The 21,649-nt window shown below is 37.3% G+C and overlaps 1 protein-coding gene and 1 long non-coding RNA gene across 2 annotated transcripts in view; one reads left to right on the plus strand and one right to left on the minus strand.

The window, feature by feature from the left end:
* LOC110888990 overlaps positions 1-21,649 on the plus strand; it is a 45,714-nt gene that overhangs the window by 13,123 nt on the left and 10,942 nt on the right. The window contains exons 4-5 of the mRNA XM_035980372.1: positions 4,581-4,652; positions 6,208-6,279. Of these exons, the coding sequence (XP_035836265.1) occupies positions 4,581-4,652; positions 6,208-6,279 (144 nt within the window). The remainder of the gene's footprint in view (positions 1-4,580; positions 4,653-6,207; positions 6,280-21,649) is intronic.
* Positions 2,952-3,173, minus strand: LOC118484334. Its single transcript, XR_004873360.1, has 2 exons — positions 3,092-3,173; positions 2,952-3,006 (listed from the first exon to the last, which is right to left on the minus strand). It is a non-coding gene; the product is annotated as an uncharacterized LOC118484334 (long non-coding RNA).

Raw genomic sequence — 21,649 nt, forward strand, 5'->3', positions numbered from 1 at the left:
TATCTTTAAGTTTTCTACAGGAAAGAGCCTTTGCTCTGATACCATAGCTGTAACACCCCAACCCGGAAGGGCTGACGTGTCACAATAACGGTAACATAAACAAAAGTCATAATTCCATTTATTTATTTGATAAGGATACAACCACCCGACTATTAAAATTAAGATTTATATACAAGCGGAGACATTTATCTTAATTAACTAACATCTTCAGATTTATTCCTAGGCTTTATCCTTCTCTCTTCTCCCCTCCCAAAGTAACCTGTGGACCTGTATATACAAAAAGTTTACGGAATGAGCCGAATGCTCAGTACGGAATTATAGGCTCAAATAACAAATAACGCTTCATATGAAATCTTATCCGGGTGGAACTTTAGGCGAAAATGATACGATGCAAGAACAAAATTTCATAATCATATCTTACGGATGTACCCATGAGCAAACTTAAAACGTGACAATACACAGGTAGCTACTCCTGCATAATTATCACATGAGATGGCGAATTGGCATACCCGTTATCCACCTCCTTATACTTAAATCCTAGGATCGATCCATACGCCTCCTAATAGCCTTATGTACCACACTTGTACTTAAGAGACGTCGTGAACTGATCTCTCCGTCACGGATGGAGCACATGATGTTGATGCCACAACAACATGCTCGTGGGACACTCCACGAGAAGCGATACTCAGGGTATCAGAGTACAAATGGTCTTATTCACATAACTTATAAAACTTATTTTCATAACAAAACGGAACATATATTGGAACATGCGATAATGAGTATAACAACATAATACTATCGCATGACATGAAAGTTAAATCAAATGTTTAGGATAGGAATCGAACGGACTGTCAAATGAATCGATAATCAAAGACGTGAGGAGTTTTTAACAGATATAGTAATTTAGTGGTTTTATAACAATTTGAATATGAAGCAATAAAGAGTGGGGTAAGGATCCGTACCTTAATAACTTCAAAGTGACGCTACCTTGTGTTAATATTTTAGATTTATATGGGCAGAGTTTCGACTACTGATTAATCTTTTTACCTAATAACATGCACACAAACTAGGTTAGTAACTTAATACAGCATTTACGTCAATTCACGAGATCAAACCCTCACAACTATTATCAAGTGCAATACTTAATAATTCAATCGGATTCACAACGAATAACAGAGCATAGTCCGAATTCGAACAGCACTCAAATATTCAAGTCGAAATCACGACGAATAATCAAAGTACAAGCTCAATTTGAGCGGCACTCGGACAATCGTTGGATAGTTACAATCGATCGGACGTTGAATCGTAATAGCGATCGAGTTATTACCCTGATTGCGGCAGCACTTCGTGATCGTGTGTGTTTAATTGTGATATAATAGCCTAACTCGATGTACAGAGCGAATTTGGCCGACGTTTTAACACCCCTGTGCAAGTGCCAAGGTCGGCTATTTATAGCAAGAATTTGGCCTCGCTTACGGACCGTATGACCTGACCCTTACGGTCCGTAAGGGAGCTCGGTTAGCTTACGGTCCGTAAGGACCAACCCTTACGGTCCGTAAAAGGACACCGAAACTTCTTTTTGCTTGCTCCTTACGGGACTAGCCTATTTTATTTAATAATTTTATAAAATTTGATTTTTATAATAATTTATAAAGATAATCGTCAACTAGGTTTTGCCCCCCTTGAGTTTTAGGGGCCCTGATCCTGATTCTGATTGTTCTGAAACTTTCAGGGTTTGTGCAGAATTACTTGGGTGTCTTAATTAGGGATTTCTAGTGGTCTATTATTCTTTTTTATTTCTAGAATAATGATTTTAAATTTATGGGCATTACAGCATCCCAGTCGATCGCTGCATGCGATCCAATGTACATCCTCCTAAGCTTCTGGCAATGACGGGCGACCTCGGTGCCGTCGGGAAACTCTAGATATGGATGCCCCTGCAGCGTATCCATAGGCGGTCGCCGTCTCCGTCGTGGACCCTGCTGAACCGGCTCTACGTGAATGTCATCGCCCGGAATCAGATCGTCCTCTATAATAAATACTGTATACGTATAAAAACAATAATAAATAAGTAAATAATTAATTAATTAAATAATAATAATAATAATAATAACATTAATAATAATAATAATATTTAATAACAATAATAATAATGTTTTTAATAATAATTAATAAATAATAATAATGTTAACAATAATTAATAATAATAATAATATAATAATTAATAAATAATAATAACAATAATAATAATAATAATTAAAATATAATAATTAATAAACAATAATAACAACAACAACAACAATAATAATAATAATAATAATAATAATAATAATAACAATAATAATAATAACAATAAAAAGAATAATAATAACAATAATAATAACAATACAAAAAAAAAATTCAGAGCCTCGTGTAGCCCTCGTATAGGGCTATACTCGGCGTCCTGTTCTACTTGTTCATCTTCAACCTTATAGTCAATAATAATAACAATAATAATAATAATAATAATAATAATAATAATAATAATAATAATAATAATAATAATAATAATAATAAAAATATTAATAATAAAATAGTAATTTATATCGTCTTTTTTAAGTACAGACTGTCCAGAATGGGAGGTGCTTCACCACCATATCTACCATATCCACCATAACCACCATATCCTCCAACGTCCGAATTGTTTTGATGAACGTAAGGAGTGCCCGGGGAAATGAATTGCTGATGATCACCGTCTCCTCCGTATCCACCGTATCCCCCGTATCCACCTTATCCACCGTCTCCTCCGTATCCACCGTCTCCTCCGTATCCACGGTCTCCTCCGTATCCACGGTCTCCTCCGTATCCACCGTCTCCTCCGTATCCACTAGCATGGTATGAGTCATCTACACAGGCTGTTTCATCAACAGGAGGATGCTTGTTCAAATCTAGAAACGGGCTGTTTTGTTTTCCTTGTATACTAAACACAACCTCCTCTTGCTCATTAGAATCGGGAACGCCAGACTCCTCCAATATAGACAACCGTATCATCATTGGTAAATAATAAACTAAAACAACAAGTAATTAAAACATTTACGCTAATAACTGTTACCGGAACGCTTTCGTGCCCCCACTTTTCGCTAGAATACTGCCCGAAGATATAGTTGTCGTCCCAATATGATGACATTTCAACACTCTGGGATGATAAGAACGCAAATACAAACAACAAGAGTCTTTCGAATAAATAAAAGAAGAAACAGAATGTGAGTGTTTGTTTGTTGAATGCTCGGATGTGGACCAAGAACGCACTGTAGGTTGCATTTTATGTGAGCTAAAGACGCCTCGTATAGGTCTTTACTCCCCGTATGCCTTTAAGTCATGTCGGGCATAGTCTCATCATAGTCAAATCGGTCAGCCCAAGACGCCTCGTATAGGTCTATACGAGGCGTCTAAGTACCCTCGTATTGACCCCTCGTACAGGGCTAGACTCCCCGTCTGATGTGACTGATGTGACGTTGTACGAGGTGCAGAAGCTGGTCGGGAAAAGCAACCCTATACGCTTCGTATAGGGCTATACGAGGCGTCTAGAAGGGTGTGGAAATAGGGAATAAGGTGTGTGAATATGTAGACCCTATCTTAATGCATATGAAATAAGTATTATGCATATTCAATGATACAATTTCGTTTAGCTAAATTATTACATAGAATGGGTCCTGAAAATATCCAAATAATACAAAATTGAAGAGAAGAACCCTGTCATTTAAACACAAAACCTTTCAAAGATTAAAGCCAACCTATGATAATACTATTGAAACTTAAGCTAAACTTCTTACAAAGACATCAGAGTTATCCACAACTGAAATTGTATGTCCATATTTTTTGTTAAATTAAGTAAATATCTACTTTATAAGAACCCAATCTCTAGGGCTTCCATTTAAAGAATTGGTTAGCGAGGCTGCCTCTTGGTTGAGGCTTATGGGACTTAGATGGGGACCTCCTTTGATGAAGGTTATGCCCTTGCTAATTGGGAGCCTCTTGCGCTATATAATAATGTGTTTTCGTCACTTTCTCACCTTTTTATTTGGATTTGAAATATTGCATGTTCTATAACTTTATATGCATTGTTCAACGCAAAAAAAAAAAAAAAAACTATTTCAGTTTACATCCATATCCTGGATGAATTCTCGCCACCAATCATTTTTGTGTATAGACGTTACAATGGAATGCCCACTTTCTTTGATATTCATTATTTTGTTACCAAATTTGACTTGCATATGGTATTAATTCTATATTATGTTAATTTCCTTTTCATATTTATTATTTGGTTACCAAATTTAACTGGTAATTTATGTCTAGTTAAATTTATTTGATGGTTTTTATTTTTAAGGTATCGTATTTAGACATCAATCTTGTTGATATCTTATCATCTATTATATTATCAATTATTAATTATTTCATTTCTTATCATCTATTATATTATCAATTATTTCATTGTTTTATAGTTTTATTTAGCAAATAGCTTTCACAGCCAATTTGTAGTTTTATCAGAAATTTATAGTTTTGAGCATTAATTTTATTTTCTCAAATACTATTTCTTAAAGGAGGAGCAAGTACAGGAGCCAAATAAGGACCAAGTTGTCGACGAGCTTCAGATAACAACTTTTCAAGTTCCTGTAAGACCTTCCTTTTTTTTACTTCATCTTTTTGGTTAGTAATTTTTTTATGAATGAAACTAAATTATAATTTGATAGAGGTAATGTGTCATTGTAAACTAGTAAGGTGCAACCCGCGCTATACCACAGGGAAAACATGAAAAAGAATTTAAAGTATATAGTATATTGGGCACATTTTTGCCATCCCTATGACACTTAACCCTAAAAATTAATTGGGTTTGTAATAAAGGACTTAACCTGAAACAAAAAGCACATGTATGTAAAGGTCAGCAGGTGAAATCTTAAACATCAAAGATACCTATGAAATCACCCATTACATAAGATATTCTATTCCCTCAAATTCGTTCCATCCACCACCCTTGGGGTCTGTTTTGGTATGGGGTAATGGAATGGACGAGGGAATACATGGATCATTATCATTTCATGTCTTGTTTGGTTACCATGTGTGAATGGAATGAATTATTATTATTATGTATTGTTTGGTAGGCAAGAAAAACATCAGCGGTGAGTGGTGGCCGGTGGTAGTGATTGTGGGTGGTTATAGGTGGTGGTGGTGGGTGGCGGCGTCGTCGATGGGTGGTGGTGGCAACGACGAGTGGCGGTGCGGCGACGACGACGAGTGGCGGTGGCGGTGGTTGGTAGTGGCGTCAACGATGGTTGGTGGTGGCGTCGACGATGGTGGTGGTTGGCGGCGACGGTGGTGGCTGTCGGAGTGGCGACGAAGGCGGTGGCGGGTTGCGGCGAAGGTGGTGGGTTGTGGTGCTGTTGATGAATGGTGCAAGAGGGGATGGAATGAAAAAAACATGGGGGGTTGATGGAATGATTTTGAGGGAATGAAATGCCTTTTGGAATAGGTGATTCCATTCCATTGACCAACCAAACATCATTTTCTTCATTCCCTCGTAATCATCCATTCCATTCCGCCTCTCATTCTTGCATACCAAACAACATAGTCTAGCCAGAGTGGGGTTAGTGCCCTCTGGTTGGGAGGGTGTGAGATTTCTCTCTCAACTGTTAAAGATACTCACCGTTCAAAAAAACACTTTCAGCATTAACACTTGTAGTCTCTTAACTTTTAATCGAGTTTTACGTGTTTAATTTTTTGTACATGTGTGTATAAATTTACGTTGATTTAGGTTTCGACGTAACTTTCTCCTGGAAATAAGTCTGGTCAAATATAATATGTTCTTATGCTTATTATTATGTACATTCTTGGTTGGTATACGTTCTTACGTAAGTTCTATTTTTTTCTGGAAATGAATTTGGTCACATATAATACGTTTTCATGCTTATTTTTATGTATGTTTTTATTTTGTCAACGTCTTAGCGTTAATGTGCAGAGCACTTTACTAGCTATATTACATAAATAAACATGGTGGATGGTTTTTATGGTAATATCTTTATACACCAACTGTCAACACCTTATCATCTATTATAGTATCAATTTCTTCATGTTTTTTAGCAAGTAGTTTTTCAACGCCAATTTATAACTTTTATCACGAATTTACTAGTTTGAGTAGTAAATCTATTTTCTCTCTTATGTTATTTCTTAAAGGAGAAACAAGTACAAAACACGGATAATGACCAAGTTGTCAACCAACTTCAGATAGCACCTCGAGAACTTCATGTAAGTCCTTCCTTTCTTATTTATATTTTCACTTCACCTTTTTTGAATTATGAGTAGATACTTATGAAAAGATAAACTTAGTGATAAGAAATAGTTAATAGTGAATCCATGTGCATCCTAAATTCGAAATGTGTGGATGGCACTACGCCACACACCGAGAAAATCATCATATCACGTGCGTGAATGTAATAACATAGAAAAGTGGAGATAACATGAACTTCTCACACCTTCCGAATGATGTCTTGTAATTGGTGCCACAGTAGAATGCCTAGCAGAATGCCTCCACACGGAGACAACTCAATAGTCCTCTCCTATCCTAAGTAGTTAATACGGTAAATATCAGATATTGGTGAAGGATCAATATTTGAGATATCGGTTATTATGGTGGGATATTGGTAATTTTAGTATCATGTTAAATTTATAAATATAGCAATTTAACACTAACAATTCACTATGCTCTCATACCATTAGGTAATTAACCTTTTCCAACTTGCAAAATGTTAACAATTGTAGCAAGTAGGAACTGACTAAGACTTAAAACATTAAAATTTAACAATAATAACTAACAATTAAGACTCAAAACACTAATATCAACAATAAGAAGAAAGACGAATGGTAGAAATAAGATGAAAGGTACTGATATCAGAAAAATTGGTGATATATCGGTCAAATACCGATATTGCCAATATTATCAATACTGATATTCGGACCAATATTTTGCACTGATATTTCGGCAGGAGACCGATAACCGATATATTTCAATGATATATGGAGATATTAACTACATAACTTGTATCTACAAATGAACATATAATCCAACTCCCACACCAGGAAGATGATAGCACAGACACGATTTTAGAAAGTTTCCAAAGGTATATTTTAATTAAATATATTTCTCAAAAGCTTATTTAGTTGTTTTGTCTCAAATAAAAGGAAGACACCATAACCAATTTTAAAAGCAACATAAGATGTAACAAAAGAGAGTATAGGTAATGCCTAGCACAAGAGTGTAATAACATAAAATGTGGAGATAACATGAACTTCTCAAAACTTCATGGATGGCGTCTTGTAATTGGTACCACAACAGAATGCCTAGCATGCCTCTACACAAAGCTAACTTGATAGTCGTCTTCTATCTTATAAGCGAACATATAAATTATTATAAGACATGCTAGGCATTATAATAATCCAACCCCACATCAAGAAGAAAGTCAGATGATAGCAAATTCCACTGGTATATTTTAATTAAATATATTTCTCAAAAGTTTATTTAGTTGTTCAATATCAAACAACTAGTAGTATACCGGTAGATAGGTTTTAGTATCATAATGACAAAAGTTTTTATTTATATTTAGACCGTGGGTATGGTGGGGCAGGGGATTAGGGCATGGGTTAACACCCGGAGTTTGATCCCCCTCCGCTGGTGAGTGACGTGTCTGTTGGGTATGACGGGGCGTGGCTAACAGAACCCGCCGTTAGTCTCCGGTCTCCCTGGAAAAACGTTTTTGGCCGGAAAAGTCATTTTTGACCGGAAAACTCAACATTTTCATCTCAAACCTCTTTGTAACCTTATTACGGACGTTTAGGAACCTTTTCCTAGTAAAAGCCCCAATTATTGAAATCGCCGAGAAACTTCTTTTTCGCCAGAAACTTCTTTTTGGCCGGAAAACTCAACTTATGAAATCGTTTCCATTTGAAGATTGGCCCCTTTCTCGAAGCTTTTGGGATTCAGATGGGACATCAATTAAAGCTTATGGGATTTCACAACACTTTTTCTTCTCTTCATAGTAAATCACCTGAAACGTGTTTAAAAACTTTTGATCAATGAAAAATACCACTGAGTTCATTCAGTTGTAAAAAAAAAACACATTGTTATAATTACAACATTAAGGGTTTTTACATTTGTTTATATCTATCATTTACTCAATCAGTATTTGTCACTCGGTGGCAGTTCCTGTGACTATAGTCATATCACTATTGGCTCTCAATTGTCCAATAGCGAAGCTTATCAAGTAGTGTATACAAAACCACACATACCGGCAATAATTTCAGAATGCAAAAACTTAATCACTGTAAGTACAACTCGGAAAACATTTAGGGTTTTGAAAGCATTTGATAAAAAGAGAATGACTCACATTGCAGATTTAGGGTTTCAGTACTAGCCTTCTAGTTTAAGTCTCAGTTTCCTAATTATACACACAATGCAACACGTATTAGTGTATTAACCTAATTCAACTTTAACGATAATCGAGAGATCAAAACCCACAACATGATGACAAAATATAGCTTTATTCAGGAAGCACTTAAACATCCGTTGGCATGCTTTCAATCGATCGGACAGGGCACTATACCAATGATTTGAGTTAGTACGCTGATAGCGGGGCAGAGTTTTGGGGTTTAGGGACTCTGTTATTAGAACAACAACTCGAGGAAGAAAGAAGTGTCAATTTGAAGGGGAATAAGCTTCTCCCAGACCCCTTATAGCTTTATTCAGGATGCAACTAAGCTTCTCCCAGACCCCTTATATAGCCCAGTCTGGCTTCTCCCACGCGTCGTGGGAGAAGACATGGTTTCTCCCGCGTGTCGCCGGGAGAGTAGGCATGGTCTAGACATGCCACGTGTCTAGCATAGGTCTGACACGTGGCGCCTCGACATGACACGTGTCATCTGCCGCCTTTTTCGCCTAATTGTGCGTTTTTCTCGATTTTCATGCCGGTGCTTATCGTGTATACTCAGGTCTTGATCCTAAATGGTTCGGTTTTTAACTGCGATTCTAACAAAGGTACTTTTGTGCGAGTTGGTTCATCAACCGTCAAGTTTCGTCGCACACACTTCTGGTTTGGTTTATGGGTCTTTTCGAGGGTTGCTACTTCTAGGGTAAATAGGGTACGTATTAGAGGAGCATGTGGTAAGTATCACAATTTGATTGGTTTGAATTAAATTTATGTTAAACCTAATTTGAAATTACACAATAAAGACAAATGAAAAGATGAGGAAAAAAATTTATCACATTCAAGTTCAAATTTGGGAGTAATGTGTATAACCTAGCTTAATTCACTCTGTTTACAAACTACATAGACATAGTTGGTTCAATGTTAAGATCAAAGGGCAATTTAAAGACTAAGGAACCCGGCTGAGTCACTTAATGATCCGAAACTAAATAAGGACCTGTGCTAGGATGTTAATTATCTAAACAATTACCAACATAACCCCTTAGTTTAGCAAAGTATCATGCTTATTAATGATTATGAAAACCAACTGATAGACTATGCTTGGAAAGTGATAGAAGAAAAGTCGTTTTTAACCCTAACTCATGGCCACATAAATATACTCAAATCATTCACTAGTAAAAATAATAAGAACATGGTAATGTCTAGAAAATTTAATAAATCAAACCGAATACATGTGCATACCCAAATCCTACACGTAATTGCCATTACAAGAAACTTAGCCGGTCATAATAACAAAGAAGAATTCGCATGCTATCTGTAAAATGGTATAGATCTAAGACTAACAAGATGAACACACAAGATATAGCGACAGAAAACGTGACAAAATCTATTATTAACCCAAACCAAAAAAGTACCCAACCAAACCCTAGATCTCAAACATCTGAGATCTATGAAATACAAAGTACCGATCCAACAGATTAGATAATCTGTTGAATATGAACAAAGAAATACAAACAAAAAATACAAAAGAAACAAACAGAGATCAACTAGATCTCAGATACAACAACTATCTCTATAACAGAGATCTATAGACTGATGAAACTCTTCAACAGCTTGAAGACAACTTGATGATCAGATCTTCACACGAACAACCCAGATCACCAAATGAACTAAGTGAATACGGAGAGGTGATGAGAGATGATGAAACCCTAAGAAATATCTGGAACAACTGAACTGATCTTTCTCTCACATCCATTATATATCACAAGAATAGAATGTTCCATATAAGCCCCTCAACTATCAACAAGATCTCACATGAACCTTGGCCCACAACAACCTGAACAATAAATCAACAACTTCGCAACAACTGAACTGGAAGCCCAAGGCCCACAACATTATACAAAGCCCAAAACCAAAACAATAGCCCAACAATAATATGAATAATATGTTAATGACATGAATTAGATATAAAATCACTACTTTTAACACCTCCCCATAATTCATGCACTAAACATATTATACATACCCAATTTTTCACATAAAGACTCATGTTGAGCAACACTTAAACCTTTAGTAAAAATGTCTGCAATCTGTTTTTCAGATGCAATTTTCTGTGGGTCAACAATACCACTTGCAATTTTTTCTCTCAAAAAATGCAAGTCCAACTCAAAGTGTTTAGTTCTTTCATGAAACACAGGATTTTGTGAAATTGAGATAGCAGATTTGCTATCACAAAACAGTGAAACAGGTAATGTACACATAATTCCTAATTCAGACAACACATTTTTAATCCACATCACTTCACAAGTAGCAGAACACATAGCCCTGTACTCAGCCTCAGCTGTGGATCTTGAAACAAACCCTTGTTTCTTGCTTTTCCAAGACACAAGAGTGTTTCCAAGAAATATGCCAAAACCAGTAACTGACTTCCTGGTTGACAAACACTTAGCCCAGTCAGAATCAACAAAACCTGATAAATCAAAATCACCTGTTTTCCTGAACATAACACCTTTTCCTGGACATAACTTTAAGTATCTTAACAATCTTAAAGCAATGTCTAAATGTGACTGACATGGTTTGTGCATGTATTGACTCAAAAACTGTACTGCATAACTTATGTCAGGACGAGTTAAAGACAAATATATCAACTTACCTATCAACTTTTGAAAACCAGTGATATTGTCTAAATAACTTTTGTCCTTCTCAATTTTGTTAGTAATAACATGAGATAATTCAATAGGAGTTCCAACAGGTTTACATCCAAGATATCCAAACTCATTTAAAAGCTCAAGACAGTATTTCCGTTGAGACAAACAAATAGAGTCACCTGAATATAAAACTTCAATACCCAGGAAATACCTAAGTACACCCAAGTCTTTTATTAAGAAACTCTCACTTAAACACCTTTTAACTCTAGCAACTTCAGTAGAACTGTTACCAGTTACTACTATATCATCAACATACACTAAAAGAATAACAAGAATATCACTTTTGTTCATAATGAACAATGAGTGATCACATAAACTTTGGGTAAAACCCATATCAAGCAACACAGAAGACAGTTTTTCATTCCATTTCCTAGGTGCTTGTTTAAGTCCATAAAGGGACTTAACAAGCTTACACACTTTATTTTTATCTTCATTGAAATAACCTAAAGGCAATGTCATATACACATCTTCAGATAAAGAACCATACAAAAAAGCATTGTTTATATCGAGCTGATATAAAGGCCATCCATTATTCACAGCTATTTTTAAAACAATTCTGACAGTTACCATTTTAACTACTGGAGAAAAAGTTTCTCCAAAATCAATTCCCTCCTTTTGGTTGAAACCCTTTGCAACCAACCTGGCCTTATATCTCTCAACCTCCCCATTGGCCTTATACTTTATTTTGTATACCCATTTACAGCCTATGGGTTTTCTACCTTTAGGTAAATCAACAACAACCCAAGTATTATTTCTATTAAGAGCTTCCATTTCTTGATTCATAGCTTCTATCCACCTAGGATCTCTAATTGCCTCATTATAAGAGTTAGGCTCAACAGATTTGTTTAAAGAAGAAACTAAACACATATTGTCAACAGATAAACAAGCATAGTTAACAACTTTTTCAATACCATATTTTACTTTTCCTTCAACAACAAACTCATTAAACCTTTGTGGAAAAACAACTTTCCTAGAAGATTTCCTAACTGATGGTCCCTCAGATAGGTTGGTCTCATCATGAACTACAGTGTCCTCTGCCCTGCCAACATTACCTACACTACTACTACCCAACTGCCCACTTTCAGAATTAACATTCTCAATATTTTGGGCAGTGGCAGATGTAGAAGGTGACACTGGCTGCTGATCATCACTGCAGTGATCTTGAGCACCAGTTGTACCCTCTTCATCATTGGGAACATTAGGAGCTTTAGGCATATTTGTTTCAGTTAAGTCAAAAAAATTTATATGGTTTAAATCAGTTGTATTTATTAATTCTTGACTTTTAACCAAATTAGACTTGAAAGGGTATACATTCTCATAAAACTTTACATCTCTAGAAAAGAACACTTTTCTATTATCTAAACTTAGTAATTTGTAACCCTTTTTCATGTTAGAATAACCAACAAATACACACTTATCAGCATGATAAGTAAATTTATCAGTTTCAGACAAGACAGTACTAAAACAAAGACACCCAAAGTTCCTTAAGTGATCTAGAGAGGGCTTAAAACCATAAACAACTTCATAAGGACTCTTACCATCTAACACAGAGGAGGGTAACCTGTTAATCAAATAAACAGCAGTCAATACACAATCAGACCAGTACTTCAAAGGTAAACCACTTTGAAACATTAAAGCTCTAGCTGTGTTCAAAAGATGCCTATGTTTTCTTTCCACCACACCATTTTGTTGTGGTGTATAAGGACATGAAGTTTGATGTAATATTCCTTTATTTTTACAAAACACATTCATTTGATTATTTACAAACTCAGTACCATTATCACTCCTAAACACCTTAATTTTTTTCTCAAACTGAGTTAAAACAAGTTCATAAAAACTACACAGATTTTCAAAAACTTCTGTTTTACTTGTTAACATGTAGCACCAGACAGTTCTAGAAAAATCATCTACAATTGTTAAAAAATATTTGTAGCCTTCATAACTTGAAATTTTATATGGTCCCCATACATCAAGGTGAACTAAATCTCCTATAGACTTTGACTTATGTTCACGAAGAGGAAATGGTACTCTAACTTGTTTAGCCCTGTGACACACATCACATAGACCATGATCAACATTTTTAACACCAAACTTATCTTTTAACACAGCTAGCACTTGATCAGATGGATGACCCAATCTACTATGCCATAATCCAGACTTAACAAAACTATTATAACAAACATTCACAGAATTACCATATTTTCCCACAAAATACAGACCACTATCTTGACTACCAGTCACCAGGATTCTCCCTGATTTGGAATCCTGTAACACACAACTATCTTCTTTAAACAAAACATTAATATTATTATCCTTAGCTAGCCTATGAACAGATAACAAGTTGACATGATAACCTGGGACATAGAAAACATCTTGTAAAATAACACCACTTATTAACTTGACATTTCCTATTTTTAAAACCTTTACATTTGTTCCATTAGGATGACCTACTTTGAGGTCAAAGTCTGAAACATCAATTGTGTTAAACATATCTTTATCACTGTTTACCATATGTTGACTAGCCCCAGAGTCAACTATCCAACTCATTATCCCTTCAAAAAACATAGAGCTAGAACAACTAATACCACTATTAACAAAGCAAGACTCACCCCCTATATTTGTTGACTCCACTCCAGAACTAGCAACATTTGTAGACTTATCACCAACTAAGCTTAACAACTTAGCTATCTGTTCAGGTGTAAAAGGTAAACCAGAAGTAGTCATACCAGAAGATGACCCAACAGCAGCATAAGATTTACTATTTACACTAGCTTTACCAGAAGTATTATTAGTTCTTTTTCTAAAATTAGGAGGGTAACCAACAAGCTCAAAACATCTATCAACAGTGTGACCTAACATATTACAATGTGTACATTTTAAAGCAGAGTTAGGTCCTCTTTGATTTGATGTCTTTTTCTTTGACTCAAATGACTGGTTTGACTTAGAAGCAAAAGAAACATTCTGTCCTTTCGACCCACTACTAGTTAACCTATGTGATTCCTCCCTAGAAACCACAGAATAAGCAACCTTGACAGATGGAAAGGTTGTAGGTCCCTTTTCTCGGAGGATCGAGAACAAACCTAAACCTTGTTATACTAACCCACTAGCGAGTGCGGAATCCAAGCTAGCGGGCAAACCGGGATGATGCAAGAACAAACACAAGAACACACAAAGTTCACCGATTAACACCACTGTATTAATACGTATGAAGGTTTACGGTTACAAGCACAATGTTTACAATCTTGTTTGCAAACTCTCTAAAGTGTGTGTGTGTGTGTTTTCCAGCAGAGTTTCTCTAACTCTCCAAATGTGCATCTGTCAAACACTAACACACTGCATGGGTATTTATACCCATACATAACAGGTCTGTCCGAAGGATTCGACAGATGGTCCGAAGGATCATCTGTCGATGACAATGTGTCCGAAAGATCAGCATGGACATCGAAGGATCATCCTTCGATGCCTAATGGTCGAACCATGGTCGAACCATATCTTTCGAGCACCTCGAAGGATGATGCGTATCCTTCGAGGCTATCCTTCGATTCAGATAAACATCATGTTGTCCAAGTCAAACTAGGAGGATAGTTGACTTGGTCAACTTACAGACTGATTTAGGACATCGTTTACATACAGACCGAATACAGACAAAGTACAGACACAAGTGCACCAACAAACTCCCCCTTGGCTGTAGCTTTGTCTTTATCTTGTCTTTATCTTCTATAGATGTAGACTTGTCTCGAACTTCGACAGTCTTTGGTCTTCGAGTTTCCAAAACTCTGATGTCCTTTCAAGTCTTCATGGTCGGAGGATCTTCAAAGTCTTCACGTCTTGAAAGCAGAGAGTGTATCAACAAACTACCCGTATCATGTAGGCAGTGTGTTAACAAACTCCCCCTTAACATAAGCTCCCCCTTGAGTTATGCTCGTGAAATACTTTAACTTTATGAAGTGAGATCCTTGTGGTGTTGATGATAGCCAGCGGCAACTCGATCATCTTCATCTTTTGAGTGCCTTCTCGTCGTGTCTTCATTCCAAAGCTTGTCATCGACCATGTTCTCCTAGCCTTTAGAATCTGCACATGCAAGAAATCTAAACGCGTAATGAGAACAACTGCTTGGAACATAGTATAAGCAAATGACACACGAATGACCATGTCACAATCAAGCACCGTCCGACAGTTTGAAAGTTTAATAAATTTTTCAAATTTTAAATTCTAACTTTCAAAACATGCAAATTTCGACCGTTTATGAAGATTTAGTCAGTTTGGTTTTCGTTCAGGTTTCAGGCAACGAAGACTTGAGCTCCAACATCGTACGATCGAAAATAAAGCAGAAATAAAATCTTTTTGGCTTTTATAAAGTTTATATTAAAACACAGATTTCAGGTGTGTTTTTGAAATAAAAAGACAACAATTTAAAATCCTTTGAGTGTTATCAAACGACATCACCGCTAATGTCGTGCTGATATGCACCAAACGACGAAACTGTTTAAAAGAAAAACAATAAAGATTAAGCAGTAAATAAATATATACAGACATTCTTTTTGCGAGTTTCGAGGGTAAGAGAATCATATCAGTGTACGGTCATGCCAAACACTCTTGTTGTTCAGTTAGTTAACATTAAGATAAGCATCCTATAACAATTATCGGTATTGTTGTCCACTTAAGCTCAACTTATCAGATGTAATCATGTTTAGAGGATACGTTAATGTATGATTTATACTTACCGACCGGTGTTCATCCACATCACGACACATTCCCGTATCAAGGTATGCACGAGAGTTCATCTTACCGGTGAGTATACCGATTATCATCTGTTTGACCGTATAAATTGTGAGATACTCACTTATTTTGATTTGAAAACAAGCCCTATGTGATATAATCACTTATTGATGAGGAACTTGAATTTCATATGCATGAGGGCACAGGTGCAAGTCCGTGAACAGGTCAGTACTTCCGTACAGCAGAGAGACGAACTTGACACCCGGATAAATGTGATATTTTATCACTTATTTGATTTGGACATGTGATTGTTTATCACTTATTGAGGTCGAATGCAGTATGCAATATGTACACGTATGTATAGTATCATGGAAGATCTAGACTTGCGTCCCCGTTATTTTTCGGTAAAAGATACAACCATGATACCCAGATGATAAGCAGCATAAAGACCGAATATCTCAGAACCTCGGCAATCTATCAAACGAAATTTCGGTACTAAGACCATATGCCAATGAATGGTTCCCACCTGATCTTCAGTCGATTAAGATTTATATCACCCTGCACACTTTAAAATGATTGTGAGCCTACCGATACATCTTATATAGAGCTGCTTATCGTTTTGCATTTAAGGTTTAAAGAGGTTTGGATAGACCACTGATGTACTATCATTTTCTCTTTTGCTCTCCAGGAAACTCATTTTTGATTTTCTATTGTTTTTGTGTTTTTGAAATTTTTCGATGTTTTTGTATTTTCCGATTTTTGGATTTACTCCCCCTAAAATCAACAAACTAAGAGAAATTTAAAAACACACAAAGATATTTACAAAAATGATTTTCCGATGTTGGTTTACTCTTGCTTGACCTTAATGCCGTTTACCAATAATAAGAAATCAAATCTAGATTTGTCAAAAGCTTTGGTAAATAAGTCGGCACGTTGGTCATCGGTGTGGACCTTAACAACATCGATTAGCCTTTTCTCAAAGCAATCACGTATGAAGTGATATTTGATTTCGATGTGTTTGGTCTTTGAATGCTGCACAGGATTTTTAGTGATATCTAAAGCAGCAGAATTATCAACGTATATAGGAGTAGTTAGGAATTCAAAACCGTAGTCCCGCAATTGTTGTTGGATCCAAAGAACTTGTGAACAACAACTTGAGGCAGCAATGTATTCAGCTTCGCATGTTGATGTAGCGACACACGTCTGCTTCTTGCACTGCCAGGTGACTAGGCGATTTCCTAAAAACTGACATCCAGCCGTTGTGGATTTGCCGTCGATTTTACATCCGCCAAAATCAGAATCACTGAATGCGACTAAGTCAAAGTTATTATCCCTAGGATACCACAGACCGGTGTCTGGATAAGCCTTCAAATAACGAAAAATCCTTTTGACAGCTGCAAGATGTGAGGCCTTCGGGTTAACTTGATATCTGGCAAGCAGGCACGTTGGGTACATTATATCTGGCCTTGATGCTGTGAGGTACATAAGGGATCCAATCATCGCGCGATAGTATGAAGGGCTAACAGGTTCACCCTTCAAGTCAGGAGTTATTCCGTGATTAGTTGGCAGTGGGGTACCAATGGGCGTTGCATCGGACATCTGGAACCGGCTCAAGATGTCTCCAACATATTTAGTCTGATGGATGAATATCCCAGACTCCGTTTGTTGCACTTGTAGGCCCAAAAAGAAATTCATTTCCCCCATAGCACTCATCTCGAACTTATCCTGCATGATGCGCTCGAAATTCCTACACAAAACATCATTAGTAGAACCAAAAATAATATCATCAACATATACCTGAACCAGAAGAAGATCTCCATCTTGTTCTTTGATGAAGAGAGTACAATCGATAAGACCTCTTCGAAAACCGTTCTCCAGCAGATATGTAGATAAGGTTGCATACCAAGCTCGTGGCGCTTGATGAAGACCATAGAGAGCTTTGTTGAGCAACCAAACCCGATCGGGATGAACAGGATCTTCAAAACCTGGAGGCTGTTCGACATATACCTCTTCTTCAACCACACCATGTAGAAATGCACTTTTGACGTCCATCTGGTAAACCTTGAATCCTTTGAATGAGGCATAAGCCAGAAAGATCCGAATAGCTTCCAGACGTGCAACTGGTGCATAGACTTCGTTGTAGTCGATCCCTTCTATCTGACGAAAACCTTGAACGACTAAACGAGCTTTGTTTCGAATAACTACTCCACGGTCGTCTTTCTTGCATTTGAAGACCCATCGAGTGCCAATCTTCTTGTAGTTCTCGGGTTTTTCAACAAGCTTCCAAACACCAAGCTTGTGAAATTGCTGTAATTCTTCCTGCATGGCTTCAACCCAAGCACTGTCTTTCAATGCTTCCTTCCACGACTTTGGTTCTTCTTGTGACACGTAACACGCGAAGGACCAGTCATTCTGTTGGCCAGATTCTCTTATAGCTGAATACAAACCAGCATTCCGGTTGTTTCTCAGCTGATTACGCGTCTGCACACCGCGATGGACATCTCCTATGATATTCTGCTGGGGATGGGTATCGTGAATCCGCATTTCAGGATTATCTGGCACACGAGCATTGATACCCAAATTATTCAGATTAAGATCAACAACCAACTCCACACCAGGAATGTGTGTAGAGGTGGATGCATTCCCTTCAGCAGTATCTACATTCTGCGTATGAGGTGTATCACCAGAGGCACCTTGAACAGGAGCAGCTGGAGCTGAAGATCCTTCGGCTGCATCATGATATTCATCATCTTCAGAAGAGTCATTATAATCAGCAGCATCTTCATAAACCTCATTTTGAACCATATTGTTGACTGACGTAGAAGCTTGAGGATCAACAACAATAGGTCTAACCAGTGGCGAGACAGCAGCGTTGTCACTTTCCAACAACATTCGAGCCGCTGCTGATTCTTCGTCAAAGGTTGGCAGATTGAAGGAGTCAAATAGCCCATCATAATCGAACATCCACGGATCACCCGGAGCCCTAACAGGACTCGTGTACCTTTGAACCCTAACTTCGCTCCATAGCTCAATCTTCTTGGTAGCTAGATTCCAAACACGAAAATTAGGAGTAGCATATCCAAGGAAGAAACCCTCGATAGCTTTTGCACCAAACTTTCCATCCGGCTCAATCATTGTACAAGGAGCACCAAATGGTTCAAGGTAAGAAAGATCCGGTTTCCTTCTCTGAAGGAGTTCGAAGCAAGTCTTGCCATGTCTCTTAACTGTAAGAACTCTGTTCAACGTGTAGCAAGCAGCCGATACAGCCTCTCCCCAGAATTGAATAGGGAGTTCCGACTCTACTAACATTGTTCTTGCAGTTTCAATAATAGTTCGATTCTTCCTCTCAGCGACACCATTTTGTTGTGGAGTATAACGAGAACTGTACTCATGAAGAATGCCTTTAGAAGTACAAAACTCATCCATAACTTGATTCTTGAATTCAGTTCCATTGTCGCTTCGGATCCTTTTCACTTTCAACGTATAGAGATTCTCCAACATTGTAAGAAGATCCTTGAGGATGCCAGGAGTTTCATTTTTGTGTGCCATAAAAGATACCCAAGAAAATCTAGAGTAGTCATCAGTAACTACTAAACAATAAGCATCACCAAACGTTGTCTTGTGCTTCATAGGTCCAAAAAGGTCCATATGAAGACGTTCGAGAGGCATGCTGACAGTGTTGATTTTCTTCAAGGGGTGAGACTTCTTCGTTTGCTTCCCCTTTTGGCACGAGACACAGATATCTTGCAAATGAAAACTTCTTACAGGCACACCATTCACAAGATTATTTTTCACCAAATGGTTCATCTTCCTCAAGTGAATGTGTCCCATTCTTCTGTGCCAAGATATAGACTCCTTTTCTGTGGCTTTTGAGACAAAACAGGTGACTTGTGCAGATGTAGTAATCGCTTGGCTCATGTCGAGAATATAAAGATCATTAACTCTCGGAGCCGATAAGAGAACCCATTCTTGTGGAATTTTGAAACCAGGCTTCAGCACATAACAGCCAGCATCATCAAAAATCACTGAGAACTTTTTATCGCAGATTTGCGACACACTGAGAAGATTGTGATCAATTTGCTTCACATAATTGATCTTATCAAAGCACACGATGCCATTGGAGATACTTCCTTCTCCAGTAATGTACCCTCCTTTATCACCCGCAAAAGCAACATACCCTCCTCTAATATTTCTCACGTCATACAGGAGCCGTAAGTCGCCAGTCATGTGCCTGGATGCTCCACTATCAACAATCCAATGACTATTAATAGTTCCTCCTAGAACATCCTGCACATGTCAAATAAACACATCAGTTGAGAATGGGGACCCAAGCCTTAGTGGTCTTGGGTCGTCCCTTGGCATCACGATACGTAAGCTCTATCTCTTGATGGTTTTCAAGAACAACTGCTCCCCCTGAATTGTCACCCGACTTAGGTAACCAAGTTTGTCTGTGCCTACCAGTTTTTGAAGATTCTGGTTTTACAGGTTGTGACACTCTTGGTTCCTTTTGAACTGTTTTAACTTCAGATTTTAAAGCTTTTTCAACAGTTTTTATGTTCTTACGTCGTTGCTTAGTTTCTTGTTCTCTTACAGTTCGTTTATCTTGTTTAGGTGAAACTGACCGACGTTGAGGGTGAACTGCTTCAGGTGGAGCCTTTTCAACAAACTTCTTCTTTGGAGCGTTTGGGCAATTTCTGATAATGTGCCCAATTTCTCCACATTTGAAACAAGTTCTCCTTTCAACAGACTTAGGAGAACTTGATCGACTACCAGATGTTGAGCTTGTAGAACCTGAGGTACTTGCTTTTTCATCACACCCGTTTGTGTGTTGGGTGTAATTGTTATCACTGTTTCGTTTCAAAATCTTGACTTGTTGTACAAAATCAGTGTTTGATTTGTTTTCAAAAGTCTCAATTTTATCTGTACCTTTTGATGCTACAAACTTAACATCTTTTCCTTTCTTCATGTAACGAGCTCCTTTTGTTTCAACTTTAGCCTTTGGCTTTGGAGCTCGTTGTGGTTGTTTACCCTTAGAAGCAGTAGGTTGTCGAGTGGTTGGAGATTTTTGATTACCAAATTGTTTCCTAATCTCAGCCTTAGGAATTGGATCACATTGTGTTACCACAATTCCCGGAAGTGTTTTTCCCAAAAATTTGTTTGTATTGTCTTCAAAGACTTTGTCAATCAAAGATTTATTTACATTTTTAATTGGAAAAACATGATCTGAGTAGATTTTATTATCTCCAACCAAAGTGTACAACACATTACTGCTTTTAACAGTAGACACACTTGTCTTATCAACCTTGACAGGATCAATCACTTGCTTCTCAACAGATGAAGCCTCAGGAGTATCAGGATCACAAAGGATGTGATTCTCAATGGGAATCACAACTCCTTTCATCTTGTTAAGTGAGTTATCCTGTTCACTCACATCCACTTCTGATTCATCATCCGATGACTCACAGTCCTCGATGATTGGAGGACTTTGTTTCATGGATGTTGAAGCTTCCTGTTGCTCTGTGGATGTATTTTCAGAATTCTCCGGTTTGAACCCTAGGCCAGTAGAAAATTCCTCAAAGTTCAAAGGCACACTGGGTTCATACCGGGGCATTTCCTCTTCATCAGGCATCTTGGTATAGTTGTCCATCAAAGGGGGTGGACACGCCTTATACCCTACACCTTTCACGTTACCTTTCAGTTGTTGAACGTCTATGATGTGATCAAGCACAAATCGGGAGTTAGAATAACTATCCAATTTCTGTTTGATCGCAT

Source organism: Helianthus annuus, chromosome 11 (assembly GCF_002127325.2).
Source record: "Helianthus annuus cultivar XRQ/B chromosome 11, HanXRQr2.0-SUNRISE, whole genome shotgun sequence".
NCBI lineage: Eukaryota > Viridiplantae > Streptophyta > Magnoliopsida > Asterales > Asteraceae > Helianthus > Helianthus annuus.